At 49.4% G+C, this 14932-nt stretch overlaps 1 protein-coding gene across 1 annotated transcript in view; it reads right to left on the bottom strand.

Moving 5' to 3' along the window:
- Window positions 1-14678, bottom strand: part of LOC126355289 (mineralocorticoid receptor-like) — a 196076-nt gene extending 181398 nt beyond the window's left edge. Inside the window, exon 1 of the mRNA XM_050005578.1 lies at window positions 14586-14678. Within this exon, the coding sequence (XP_049861535.1) occupies window positions 14586-14678 (93 nt within the window). The remainder of the gene's footprint in view (window positions 1-14585) is intronic.
- Between the last annotated feature and the right edge of the window lie 254 nt (window positions 14679-14932).

The following is a 14932-nucleotide window of genomic DNA, read 5'->3' as shown; positions in this document are numbered from 1 at the left end:
ACCGATGACCTCAGCAGTTTTGTGGTACTAAGGACACTGAATCTTGTGTGGTGAATGAGCTTTCGGTATTCAAAGTCTACACACTACTTAATTTAACTTAAACGAACTTACGCTGTGGAGGAAACACACACACACACACACACACACACACACACACACACACACAAGCGCGCGCGCGAGAGAGAGAGAGGACTCGAACCTCCGACGGGGCCACCTTATCACACAAAAACAGAAACAATTGTTACATTTATTTACTGCATTTAATTTGCAGCTGTTGCAACTAAGTAAATACGCCACTTACGGAAACGACAAAATTCAGGGACATACACATCTGGTATTCCGACCACAGGGACCGACATCTTTGAGAGGCAAGCTGTTGTCACTTCTGAGCCCCCTCAATGCACACGTTAACTGGTGTTCTCCCTACTGCTAGTATACCAACATATGAGAAGCACATAACTTTGGTAACGAGTTACTTTCTGGTCGGCGCAGAACTATACCGCTAAATTCACTTTATTTCACGTGTCACTACCATTGAATAATCTTTGTGATTAAATTGATAACCTTATGTTTAAATCGCAATTTCCATGTGGAATGACCTCTCTGAATTGAAAACCATAATCTATTCTTTCACATTGCGATTTGCCGCTCCTAGCCACAACATCTGAAACAATCTGACAATGGTCAGGTACTTTACCAATTCCACGCCTGTAGATACATACTGGTTCTAAGTTAAGGATGTTGTCAAACCAGATCTGAAGCGCATTTTAGTGCGGAAACGAATTTTCTTAACGGTTGTTTGATAAAAGAGTGGGAAAGGTAAGCATTTGACGGTATAAAATTGGAAAAATAAGTGCGTGAGGTATGATTACTTCTCACTGATTACTGTATACGAATGCTGTAAGTATTTATTGATCACGTTCAGGTAAAAACTTGCTTCCAATTTGAGCGTGGAGTAATCCTGTGTCAGGCTTTTAATCCTGTAGAAAATTATTCATGCCAGAACGATCGTTCTTGTAACAACAAAATCCTTTTCTGGTCTCTTTTGCCCGAAGACGCTCGCACACACGCAACACAAAGATTCAGAGCTGTCTATGCTGCATTCATCTCTCTATTAAACCCAAAGCGAATAATGTGTCGCAAATGTAAAATATGCTCAAGTGGAAAACGTTCTAACAACTCTTGAACATCGTTCTCCACCCATTTTCAGTACTCAAATATTGTATTTATTTCTACAACGAACTTTTAGGAATAGCAATCAAGGCTAAAAGCTTGAACTGACAGAGCTCTATAATGCATATAAAAGCTGAAAAAAAACCCTTTTCTATCTGGAAGGAGATCAGTTTCCCGTTCTACAGCTTCGCACTTGGTTGCACTGTATGCCTGCTGGTAGTTCCTGCACAACAATGAGTTGTGATTTAGTTGCCTGGCTGTGTTATACGGAATGTTAGAAGGGCATCCATGCGTTCGTATTTCAGATTTACTGAAGTGTAATTCCAATATCGGTTCATCTTACCATCCTAATAATAGAACGAAGTGTTACATAAGCATTCCTACGTTGGTGTGGCATAGACACGTATTACAAAGAAATATTAGAAAATGAGAGATGCCCTGAGGTCAATATGAAAAAAAAGTGAATGAAAATGGATGAGAGTTCTATGGCTGCACGTCTGACAAAGAGAATGAAGTTCTGATAGTGAAACTGGCTACACATACTGGTTTGTTATCCCTCACAAACTGCAGTACTACTTCTGCTTTGAGCTCTGCAACAGATGTTTCCTTTATCTTTGCCTGTGAGTATCTTGCAGCAATGTCACATCTCTTTGAAGAATACAACGCCCACATGTGTGGCACTGATCTACTGGACAAGCGAATATCACTTTATAGGACATATATATATATATATATATATATATATATATATATATATATATAACGGTGGTGGCCACAATTCACTCAGATGACTGTGCACGGTGTGTTTACCACGCAGATATCTCTAATCCAAATGAAAAGCTCTCACTGCAGGAGAATAGAGGTGTTGCGTGTTTCAAAGAGAACACGATCAACACCGAAATGCAGAGGACCACAAGGACGAAGATTGGCGAGAGGACAGGTGAGCACAGATGTATAACTGGAGCCAGGAAATCACTTCAGCTGTCAAGTAAAACATAGTTGTCATTTTCATACTGTATGAAAAATCTTTCATGTGTCATAGCTACTCTGTTGTTGTATATGACAAGGTTTTTTTTCAGTTATGCACTGAATACACTCTCCGTGAACAAAATAGACACACTGTAATATTACAATGTTTCTTGTTTTCTGCTTTGGCGGTAATATCGCGCCTTTTGATGGCTAATTTTGCCAACGTCCCGGAAATGGGAGGGCCTGGAGTTTTTGTTCTGTTCTAAATATTTAATAGATGAGAATAGGTTTTTCTTTCATTTATCACGAAGGTATCACTTTAATGTAAAAAAATTGTCTTAAGAGTAAAAAAGTTTTGGCATAATGGATTAAGTTTCAAACATGCAAAATCCAATACATAACTTCAAACACTAGAACTACAAGTAAGAAAGTTACAGTTGATAAATACAGTGACAGCCGCGGGCAGCATTAACCTGGCGGACGGTGCCTGGAGCTCGCTCTCCTCTGTTACTTCCCCTCTTTGGGAAAGCTTGTGGGGGGAGTTCGTTGCCTTGTGGATTTTACTCCTCTGTGTACTTCTGTGTACTTCTGTGTACTTCTGTGTACTTCTGTGTACTTCTGTGTACTTCTGTGTACTTCTGTGTGTGTGACTTTATCTGTGGTTTTTTGGTGTCTGTGAAGTGTGATGAATGTTCTGCATGTGTCTGGTACTTGCCTGAGGTTGGCGATATGATTGTTATTTTGGGGGCGGGAGGAGGATTATGATTTGGATATAGGGATGTTGATCTTCGACGACTAAGTCGAAGACGTCATAGGGCGTTTGTGCTTGTCGCGGGACATGTCATACCGACCTAAGGAGTGGATAAGGTTATTTCCAGATCTGGAAGAGCTGTCGTAGGAAACCCTTGCCAGATCTTGGAATCTTTCTTTGAGGGGTGGGATTTCGGCAGTACGTGCATATCACCAGTGGGGAATCCAAAGGGTATGGGCAGTGGCCTTCTGAGGGCGCGGTTTTGCAGCCTCTCGAGTTTGTCCAGATGCTACTTTGCTGCGTATCCCCAGACGGGGCATGCATATTCCATTTCTGGCCGGATCAGGGCATGATACGCATTTACTCCTATAGGGCGGGGAAGGGAGCTGGTTGAATTCAGGATTGGGTAGAGGTTGGACATTCTGGTGCAGACCTTCCTGTGGACCTTCCTGTGGACCTTGTCTTCGTGGGGTTTCCACGTAAGACGAGAGTCCAAGGTTACGCCAAGGTACTTAGCGGTTCTGCAGCAGGTGAGTTGGGTTCTGTTTAGGTGAAAGAGGGGGGGGGGGGGGGGGGGTGTGGTTCGCGCCTTCCGAGCCTGCGGGTAATCAGCATAGCCTGCGTCTTTTGTGAGTGAATGGTGATGTGCCAGTGACGGGCCCAAGTTTCTGTGTTATCTAAATCGTTTTATAGCCTACTGATGACCAGGTCCTTGATAGCATTTCTTGTGTAAAACGCTGTGTCGTCTGCGTACTGTGCAGTGTGCACCAGGGGCGCTGTTGGTGTGTCAGCATTGTACAGGCTGTACAAAACGGGTCCTAGGACCGATCCCTGTGGCACCCCAGCACGAAATCACCTTTTGGTGGAGGTGTCAGTTTCTACTTTGACAGAGAAAGTTCTATTCATAAGATAGCTTTTTATCGGCTTAACTATGCTCCCAGGAAACCCTTGTGTGTACAACTTGTAGAACAGCCCTCTATGCCATACTGAGCCAAAGGCTTTGGCTACATCTAGTAGCACTATCCTGCAGTAGCCTCTGTGGTTGAAGCCCTCTGTGGCTGCTTCGACCACTCTCGTGATCTACTGTGGGGCAGAGTGGTTCTGCCGGAATCCGAAATGGAAATCCGGCAGAAGTTGCTCTCTGGTAATATGTTCCTGTATGGGTCTTAGCAAGATCTGTGAGCGCCTCCTGCTGAGAGTTGGCAAGCGGCTATTCCCGCAGCACTAAAGGCCGATTAGAGGGTCTTTCGCTGGTTTGTGTATTGCGACCACTTCCGCATGTTTCCAGCAAGCTGGGAACTCGTGGGATCGAGTAATCTCACTGAGGACGTTCGCGAGGTGTGTGATCGCCGTGAGTGGGAGAATTTTGACTGGTTGGTGACACTGTCGTGTCGTGGCGCCTTTTTTGTGGGGAGGGACCTGATTACTCTTGACTCGTCCTCGGGGCGAAAAGTGTGGGTTCGTCCTCTGGGTCCTCCTCAGGTCCTCCTCAGCATTGAGGAAGACTGCCTGTTGACAACTGACTACCTCCTCATGCTCTTCATCCTGGGGTTCTGCCGATTGAAACTGATCTCGAACGAGTTGGCGAGGGCGTTGTTCTTCTCAGCATGGCTGTAGAACAAACCCTGCTCGCTGTACAGTAGCAGCATCCTAGTGCGTCTTTTTGTGAACTGTTTGGAAGGTCACCAGAAATCAGTCCACCAGGAGGCTGCTCAACTATCTACGGAGATAACTTACGGTAGCGCTAAATGAGCACAGAAACCAGCCATGGCAAAACTGCCTCACAGCTCGCAAACTAGACGATTATACACTATGGAAAGCAACCACTCTTTTTCCACTCTGTTCTTATGTCGAATTTGTGCTAGCAAGTGTTCCAGGAGCTGTATTTGCGGTGGTGGGCCATCCCTTTGTGGAGGGGTGTTGTGGAGGCGTGGCCTCTTTCGCTGCCTGCAAGATGGTGCCTGTTAAGTCCTGTAGCGCTTGTTCTAGTGTTTCGGCAGAAGGTGGCGGAGCGCGAGCCATATCAGAGGCGACAGTTTCTCGGTATCTCTCCCAGTCTGTACGTTTGTAAGACGTCTGGTACCGTGGGAGTGCTACCTATTCTCCCACGTCGACCTCTAGAGTCACTGTGTTGTGGTCGGATGACATTCTGTTGATTGTCCTTGCGGCCACAAACCCTGCGATCCTCCTAGTGAGAGCTATGTCCAATACCTCGGGCCTGCCTCCATTTTTTTGATAAAATGTGTGGGCTCGATCGGACCCCATGTTTCGAAGTGGTGGATGTGTGCTAGTTGTTGCAGTTTGGAATTCTAGAGTAACCTCCAGAGCAGGCGCCAAACAGGGTGTTTGCCTTCAGTTTGCCATAGAGCAACTAACTCATAATAGGGGGCGACTTCAGTGCCAATGTCTCCCTCATCGATCTGGTCTTGTGGGGGTCGGTAAATTGCTGCAATTGTTAAGGGTCCGGTGGCAGTGGTTGTTTCCACCGACACTGCTTCGATTTTGTTGGTAACTGGTAAGAATACCTGGTGGTGGGATCCCTATTTTTATGTATATGGCCACTCCTCCGCCTTGGGTTGGCCTGTCTTTACGGTAGCTAACGTAGTTGGGAACTGTCTGTTTTATTCCCGGTTTTAGGTGAGTTTCCCCCATCATGCATATGTCGATCGAGAACTCCTTCACGAGTTCTCTAAACCCGACCTCTTGATTAACAATGCCATCTGCATTAAAGACCCACATTGTCAGGCCTTAGATGTTTGCTCGTCTATTCATGATGGGGTTTTGAAATTATGAAGGAATTGAGGGAGGCCCAGAGGCAGAACACACAGATCCTTGTAGCCCTTCAGGCATCAGTCCAACAGTCGCTCTCCTCTGTGACTTCCTCAGTAATTTCCATGACGAGGTTGATGGTCTGGACCATAATGCTTAACACCTGATCTCAGGGTGTGGGCTGTGTGTGGGGTTCCCTAGAACTTTCTTTGTCATGGTGGACCTGGTCGTTGTTGCTGTGTGCTCCCCAGTGTTGTTCTTGTGACTGTGTCTGGTGTTGTGGTGATAGGGCTACGTTTCCATGACTTCTCGAAGGAGAAACCACTTCTGCATATGTTGCCCTTGGTGTGTCTGGTCTTGGTTTTACCCAGGCCTTGTCCATGTGTGTTGTCATGTTTTGTTTCCTTGTGTGACTGGATGGGTTGGTGTTTTTTTGTTTGCTTGTGTGGGGGGTGGCCTTAGCGCCCATTGCCTGCTGCGAGTGTCTTTTGTAGACCTCACAACCTTGGTAACGCACTGTGTAGTTTGTGCCACACAGTGCGCACCTTATTTGTGGTTCCGTGTGTTTTACTGTGCATGTCCTTGTCATGGGCCTCGGCGCATTTTCTGCACGTTACTGCCATGGTGCAGTGTGCTGCAATGTAATTCAGGCGCTGACACCTGAAGCACTGCACCGTCTTGTTTTTGCGGCGCAGTAGTTCAGTGGTCACAGGCACAGCCAGGACCATTTTGTATTTCCCTTTTGTTTTGCAGGATATCTGGCAGTGTGACCTGGTATAGGGTCCATTTGCTTCTTATGTTGCCCATCCGCTGACAGACTTGACTGCCTAGGGTTACGTCGTCAAGGTGGTTTTGATCGCCTGGGGACAGTCGTCTCAGGAGGTCTCTGATCACGATGTTCTTGTTTCGTGTTTTTGTTGTGGGGAATGTGTAGTGGGGTATGTTTTTGTTGTTGAAAAGTGTTTAACACTACACCACAGTCAAAAGTGTGTGTACTGTTATTTTGAATTTATCACCACCGGCAGGTTTTGCCTGGAAACTGCCTCCTCCGATTTCTGTTTTTAGCATCTCGAAGAGTTCCTCATAGTTCTGTGAAAACTCTGCGACAGTCAGAGGGAGGTGGTGGATGCATGGTTTTGTGTTTGTGTTTTGTTATGTCTCTGGCCACCATCTGGAACCTGGTCGGGGTGGGTTCCACACCCCAAGCCGCCAGAAGCCTCGTCTGGCGAAAGGTTTTCTTCGCCAACACGAAACCATCTGAGTCCTGCCCAGATACACAGTTCCCTTCCAGGGCAGTCGTTTTCTGGTCCCCTCCCAGGGCGATGACAGGTGCTGTCGGGGGCGCAGGTTCCTCAGAGGGTGGTGGAGTGGTTGGGGTGAGGGTGGTGGAGTGCTTCTTTCCCTTGGAGTGCTTCTCCTTCCGGTCCTTCCTTGCACGCCGCTGTTTGGATGAGGTGGACTTGTGTGTGTGTGGGGGGGGGGGGGGGGGGGGATTTAAGGTATTGGGATCGAGTGAAGGGCTGGGATGAGGGGGTGCGTTTGGGGAGGATTTCGATCGGTAGACGGGTTGCCTGCTTGCCTTTATTTAGGGAAGTGATGTATTCTGGTAGGTTGTTGCTGGCGTTGGCAAGCAGGAGTGGACATACGACAGGGGGAGGAGGGGTGGGATCCCAAGTACTGACTGTGTATGAGATTGTTGGCGTTTTGTGTATGATTGCGTTTCTCGTGTTATTTGCCATGTCTGGAGCGGAAAGGGGGGTCTGCTGCCATGGGGGTGCCAGTTACAGCCATCGTTGACACCATTAGGTGACCCAGGTGCATTGCTGGCCCTATTTTTCTAGTGGACGCGGAGGTCTGGACGGCGACGGTGGAAACCTTCTCTGCGGTCCCGCAGCCGGCTTCCAGGTCCTGGCGCACATTTTCCCTAACCTTGGGGGGGGGGGGGGGGGGGCGGTAGAGCCTGGCCCTGCGGCAGCTAGAGTGCTTGACACGGCCGGAGACGCGGCCCGCGGCAACAAGAAGTCGCGCCTCTTGTCGACAGCGGTAGACCTCTCGACCCCAAGGCACCACTGGAGCTCGACATCATGCAAATCGAAAAGGAACATATCCTGGGTGCCGTAATTGCTTACTGCAGACCTCTACTGAGATCCCGCTGATGCTTTTATAACTTTTATAAAAGCAAAGCCGAGTGTTCTCCTGGTTTGTCACCGGGGGCCTATGGCTGAATGTGCGCTAGTAAGAAGAGCGATGCTCAACCCTTCACTGCCACTCGGCGAGTGAGGCGCCTGGAGAGCGGCCGGTAGTCGATATAAGGCGAGAGGTCTCGAGCGTGATCAGTTCAGACGTTGACGCAGTCACCAGCTGTTCGGGACGAATTGTTTCTGAAAGTTTCTGCTATCACCAGAGTTTAGACTGTGCTATTACTTGTGGGTTATGTAGTGGAGCAAATTATCTTTGAGACTCTATCAGACGTAACATCAGCAGACACGGATATGATTTAAAAGTAAAGCATCGAGGAGTCTATCTCGCGACTTTGTATCTTCATTGCGCGACGTGTACCACTAAACGACGAGCGCATATACCCGTGTAACGGCTGGCGAAGAATGATAGTACTTACTTAATACACTTCCACATCCTGCAGTATTGCCAGTTTGTGCCTACGGCCGCATTTAGAATTGTGAGGTGCGGTGAGTTAGTCGGAATCGTTCACTGAAGGTGCCCAGTATAACTCTCTACGGCAGCCGCCCGTCGGACTGTACATTCTGGGAGGTGGAATGGATTTTGAGTGGGTAATAGTAAACGTGGCACTGTATAAAAATTTTAATAACAATAATTTAAATGGCAATTAAATGTAACAATGTGTCATTTCTACAATATTTCCATTTTCTCTTAATTGTTATGGCCATAAACAGACATGGTCTTTTGTTACCTTACTTTCATCACTTTTTGTCACTCTCCCCTAAATGCACACATCCTGATATTTTATTTCCATTCCAGGCAAATTATCATGAGACCAGCGAAATTATGGGGATTTAAAAACGGGGCAAGATTAAAAAATAAGAGCATCAGAAACTACAGCACACGTACATACATAACCATATTTTCCAATACACGCACTCCTGGCAGGAACAGAATGTGTCCTTCCATTTCCAAAAAAGAATGGAAATCTCTTCAATAGTTACTTTTTCCGGTACCCGCACACCGACGACACAAGAATACACGATACGGATCACGCGAGGGTGGGCTGCGAGCTGCGACGTCGCCGTAAACCCTCTCGCCACTTCGCAATGCTTTCAAGCTTCAGGTAAACGGCGTACACATGTTCAACTCGTATGCAGGTATCAATGTAATCGAAATTTTTTCCATGTTTTAGTGTATTGTTCTTGTTGTTATTAATTATTATTCCGCTTTCTGCTGGACTATTTTTTCTTCCGCGGTTGGTGAATCGCTACTGTAAAGTATCGGAAGGACGTAAACTTCTCTCGCCATCTCGGACAGCATCGATTTTTTTCCCTGTGGCAAGAGGCTCACACAGCCTTGTACCCCAAGTTTGTGGTACAGAGAAACCACCTATATTGTCATTTCAAACCATAACTGTATTAACAAGTTTCCTTTGCTATTCTGGAAGGTTATAACATAACTCTTTTCATTTTTCAGTTTTTGTCTTCTCTCACATCGCTTATTATCTGTGCATTTTTTCCCTTATTGATAGCTTTAATTCTGAAGAAAGTGCGTGCCCTTGCGAAACATTCCAGGAAAGATCTGAGAAAAGGTAACTCTTCATAAGATAGCTTACTAACTGGCCACTTGAAAGTATTCCATAGGATGCGAATTTACGTTGCCTGTCATTTCATAAATAGTTGTTGATACAAAAAGAGCCCTCAGAAATTATGGAAATAGAAACAAAGGATCTTCAGACATATGAAAACAGGATATATCACTGACTTGGGGAAATTGAAACACGTTCAAAATGTGAATGTGTCAATGCGTGCCTACGCCAAGAATTAATCACACAGCAGTGCGTTTTCGCGGTAAACGTTTTGTCTAGTAGCAATTTCTTCGTTAGGCGTTAATTTACTTCTATTTTCCTGTAAAATATTTTCTACTTCCTTAGGATAGCTTCATTTTCTTGCCCCAATATTTCATTATTAGGCTCATTACTACGGCCTGAATCAGCAGCAGAATTGGAACAGCATCGCTCTACCTAAATTTAGGAGTAGTCAACAGTTCTTTTAAAGTATCTCCGGTAACCGCAACCCAAAAGGGCATTTTCAACCGGAAGCGAAACTGCAAGTTTCAAACACTTATCCATTTGCTTGATATATTCCCGGGAATTACGCCGAATAGTATTGTAGAAACCGCACAATATATCAGAGACTCAACTGCCCGCCATCTTCAGGTGCTACTGTCGCATCGCTAAGAAGCTCGCCTTTTTTTCTTTCTTTATTGTGATTTTAATACCCGTATAAAAACAAGTAGGCTAGCAGCAGCCCAATACGCCGCTCTTCAGCCCAAGATATTACAATGGTAAAACAGAGAAGACACATAAGTTGGAACAAAACAGCAGGGAAAAAACAGTAGACACATGAGCATAAAAAACATGAAGCCGTTCACACTCAATGACAATCCACACTACAAACTGTTGACACGACGTACAAACACTGAAGATGTCGATGGCGCAGGTGAACGATGGAGTGTGACGGTGAACACTAAACACGACGGCACACACGAGACACTAATGGCGATGATCTCCGGCACGCGAATGTCCACGTAGCGTGCGCGAGTCTGGGGAACTGCCGTGAGCGGGGGAGGGGGGGGAGGGGGGAGGGGAACAGGGGAGGACAAAGATGCCAATGGCTGAGGAGATGCGAGGAGGAGTAGAGTGTCAGGGGAGTGGAAGCCTAGGGGAGGAGTGGGGAGCAAAGGAGTAATGGGGAGAAAGGGAGGGTGCCCAAAGGAGAAACACAGGAAGAGGGAGGGAGGATCAAAGTTGGTAGAAGGGTAGATACAGGGGAGGAGGGCATCATCAGGGAGGTGGAGATGGTGGAAGCCACCTTTGGAGAGGATAAGGAGGGTGGAGAGATGCAGAGCAGGCAGGACATGGGCAGGTGCGGCAGTGGGAGAGGATGGGAGAGACAAGCGGGTGAGGAGGATCAAGATTACAAAAGGTGTAGAGGATCCGTATCCTTTCAAGGAAAAGGAGGAGGTGGGGGAACAGAATGAGCTCGTACAGAATCCACGTGGGGGAGGAGAGACAGATGCGATAGGCGAGGCAGAGAGCATGGTGTTCAAGGATCTGAAGGGATTTGTAAAAGGTAGGAGGGGGGGGAGGGCGGAGATCCAGGCAGGATGGGCATAACAGAGGATTGAGCGGATGAGGGATTTATAGGTGTGGAGGATGTTGGAGGGGTCCAGACCCCATGTATGGCCGGAAAGGAGCTTGAGGAGACTGTCGGGAGTGTGCCTTGCCTTGGATTGTCCAGAGATGGTGGTCCAGGAGAGGCGACGGTCGAGGTTGACTCCAAGGTACTTAAGGGTGGGGGTGAGGGCGATAGGACGGCTATAGATGGTGAGATAGGCGATCATTGTAGGCAGAACCGCCCCTTCCTTCCGCCTTCTTGATTTAAATTTTGGAGGGATTGACCTTGAGCAACCACTGGTTGCACCAAGTGGTGAACCGGTCAAGATGGGATTGGAGAAGGTGTTGGGAACGCTGCAGGGTGCGGGCGAGGGCAAGGAAGGCGTTGTCATCGGCAAACTGGAGAAGGTGGGCGGCGGCGGCGGCGGCGGCGGCATGTCCGCCATATACAAAAGGTACAGAAGGGGGGGAGAGGACGGAGCCTTGGGGCACACTGGTGGAGTGGAAAAAAGGTGTAGGAATCCGTGTTATGGATGGTGACGTAGGAAGGACGGTGGGAGAGAAAGGAGCTAACCAGACGGATGTAGTTAATGGAAAAGGCGAAGGTTTGGAGCTTGAAGAGGAGACCGGAATGCCATACTCGGTCATAGGCACGTTCGAGGTCCAGGGAGAGGAATATTGCGGAGCGACGGGAATTAAGCTGTTCGGAAAGGAGGTGGAGGAGAAGGTCATCGGACGAGCAGGGCGGCCGAAAGCCACACTGGGTAACGGGAAGGAGGCGATATTGGTGGATGCGTAGGGTGAGAATGGATTCCAGGACCTCACTGAAGACCGAGGTAAGGCTGATGGGACAGTAGGAGGAGATGGTGGACAGCAGTTTACCGGGTTTAAGGAACATCAGGATACGAGAGGTTTTCCACAGGTTGGGGTAGTAGCCGGTGGACAGGACTACATTTAGAGCCTGGCCAGAGTGGAGAGGAAAGAGACAGGAGCTTCACGAAGGTGGCAGTAGGTGACATGATCATGGCCAAGAGCGGTGTTGCATCTTATGCAGAGTGTAGCAATAAGATCCTGTGTAGTGATAGGGGCATTGAGTTCCGTATGTGCAATGTTGTCAAAGTACTGGAAACCAGGTGCGAAGGGAGGGACAGAGGTGTCAGTTCGATTGCAGACACCCGGGAATAGGGAGCAATCGAAATGGGGATCGTCGGGGATGGAAAAGACATTGGAAAGGTAGGGAGCAAAGTGATTGGCCTTACTAAGGGTGTCAGGGAAGGGGTGATCATCATGGAGAAGAGGATAGTAGGGGGAGGGTTTAGTTCTGGTAAGGCGACACAAGGCTGACCAGAACTTGGACGAGTTCATAGGTAGGGTAGCATTTAAACGGGTGCATGTCTGTCGCCAGTCCTGGCGTTTCTTAGCTGCGAGCAAGTTTCAGATGTGTCGCTGGAGTTGCTGGTCGCGTCGTCATGTGTCCGGGTCATGCGTGTGGAGGAAGGCACGGTAGAGGCAGTGGGATTCACGAAGGAGGAGGATGGCGGCCTTTGGGGTTAAGGTAGGACGGTGGGGGTGGAGGGCGACAGTAGGGACGTGGGCCTCCACGGCCTCAGACAAGGACTGCTGGAGAAAGGAGGTGGTAGGTGAAGGGGTGGCCTTAGACCTGGGTGGAGAGGGTATCCCTGTAGGCATTCCAGTCGGCATGGGAATAGTCATGGATGTACTTTGGGGGAGGGTCATTAAGAGGGTCGGGGCAGGGGCAACGGCAGTCTGAAATGGTGAGGAGGACAGGGAGATAGTCGCTACCAATGGGGTTCAGGACATCCACCGTTATGCGGACAAAAAAGTTTGGGGGAGGAGAGGATGACATCGGGAGTGGAGTTGGATTCGGGGCGGGTGTGCTGGGGAATGGGGACGAGGTCGCCTTGGAGGGTGGAGACGAACCGATGCCACCACCGTAACTGGGTGGCAGAACGACTATGGATGTTAAGGTCGGCGGCCTTAGGGCGGACATAGATGGTGCCGCAGGTGACGGTAAGGCTGGGGAAGAAGAGACTAAGAATCAGGTGTTCGGTGGGTTTGGGAAGGAGAGGTTGGAGCCAAACTGGGATCTGGCGGTGGTGACCAATGGCAACTCTGCCACGCACAATTGGGAGAGGATTATTGGAGTGGTGGAGAAGGTAGGGCGAAGTGTGGATGGTGCGGTAGGGTTGGAGGAAGGTTTCATTGAGAAGGCATCCACGTGGTGTGTTGCAAGGGTATGCATGAAGAGGTTCTTGTTGGCGGGATGGGAACGGATGTTGTTGTACAGGATGTGGTGCTGTCGTACCATGACAGGGATTTAGACAAGGATGTCGAGATGGTAGAAGATGAAATGGGCCTGGTGGCATACATTTTTAGGTGGAAGACGGAACGGGCGGCGAGGGAGGCATGTTGGAGGATGTGAGGGCGCTGGAAAGGGTGGACGTTTTGCAAGACAATGGTGAGGAACCTGATGATGTCCTCAGCGGAGGGGGGGGGGACGAAGGGAATTGCCAGGAGGGGTGATGGTGTCCAGAGGACGGACAGGGACAGTGAGTTCAGGAGTGACCGGAGGTGGTCGGGTTTTACGCTTTTGGGAGTAGGTGGGATGGAGGAGATTGCAGGTATTACAGGACGGAGGGGATTGAAGGTTAGGGCACTGCCGGAGGAAGTGCACTTGCCTACAATGCGGGCAGGTGGGGGCCCTCACGGCACTCAGCTGTTGGGTGCAGGTTGCAGTGTAGACACCTCTGGCAGTGAAGGGATTGAGGAGGGGAATGGGAGGAGTCGACCTTATACCGCTGGTTGAAGAGAACGGCACCCTCCTTCAAGAGATGGTCAATAGAGGGGGCATCCTCGGAGAAAACCCGCATAAGGCGGGTGGGGCCGGATGAATTAGAAATGTGGCAGACTGCCCCCACCTCCAGCAAGGGATGTGCCTTGAGCTCCGCCAACACCTCCACCTCCCTGATCGTCAGACTAAGTGGAGTGACCATGGTGGTGAGCATCGGCGGGCGACATGGGGGTTGGGGTTGGCGATTAGGAGATGGATAAGGGGCAGTGGTGACGGAGGCGTTGGGGCCAAACCGGGTGATGGGGAGGTGGGAGAGGATGTCTGTATGGAGAGTGGGTCTGGGAGAGGAGATGAGAACTGAATCCCGTCTGGGAGTGAGGAGCGAGATGTGGGTGGGCACCAGGGAAATGTTGGCGGAGGAGGAGGGAGAGGTTCCGGGCCTCGAGAATTGAAGGATCAGGATGGGAGAGGAGGTATTTGTATAAAGAGGGGATTAGGAGGAGGAGGGGGAGGCGCCAGGTGGGGAGACATACATGGCATCCTGAGGGGGGGGGAAGGAGGAGGAGGAGGAGGAGGAGGAGGAGGAGGAGGAGGAGGAGGAGGTGGTGGTGGTGGTGCCACTAGGGCCTTTAACGGCGGCAGAAGGGTGGGTGGTGACATGAGGGATGGGAGCTATAGGGAGGTGGCGGGAAGTGGCAGGTCCCGGTGTGGTCGTTGTAGTTGGCGCCAGAGATGGTGATGGTGGTGGCGACGGCGATGGTGGTGGTGGCGGCGGCGGCGATGGTGGTGGTGGTGGCGGCGGCGATGGCGATGGCGATGGCGATGGCGATGGGGGAACTAGCCATAGGTAGTGGCCCGCCAGGCCACCACCCTAGTTGGAGCTGCTGTGACAGGCTGGGGGAGTGGAGGGAAGGATCAGAGGGAGAGGAGTTGGAGGAAGAAGTTGGAGAGGGGGCGATAAAGAGCGAGGGCGAAGGGAGAGTGAGAAGAGGAGGGATGGAAAGAGGGGGGTGTGACCTGTCACACCATGTGGTGGTGGTGGTGGTGGTGGTGGACATGACGACAGGGATGAAATAAAACGGCAATGGCTGGCAGGAAC

This window comes from Schistocerca gregaria, chromosome 3 (genome assembly GCF_023897955.1).
Source record: "Schistocerca gregaria isolate iqSchGreg1 chromosome 3, iqSchGreg1.2, whole genome shotgun sequence".
NCBI lineage: Eukaryota > Metazoa > Arthropoda > Insecta > Orthoptera > Acrididae > Schistocerca > Schistocerca gregaria.
The sequence above is the reverse complement of the archived record's forward strand: the minus strand, read 5'-3'. Positions and strand labels throughout refer to the sequence as shown.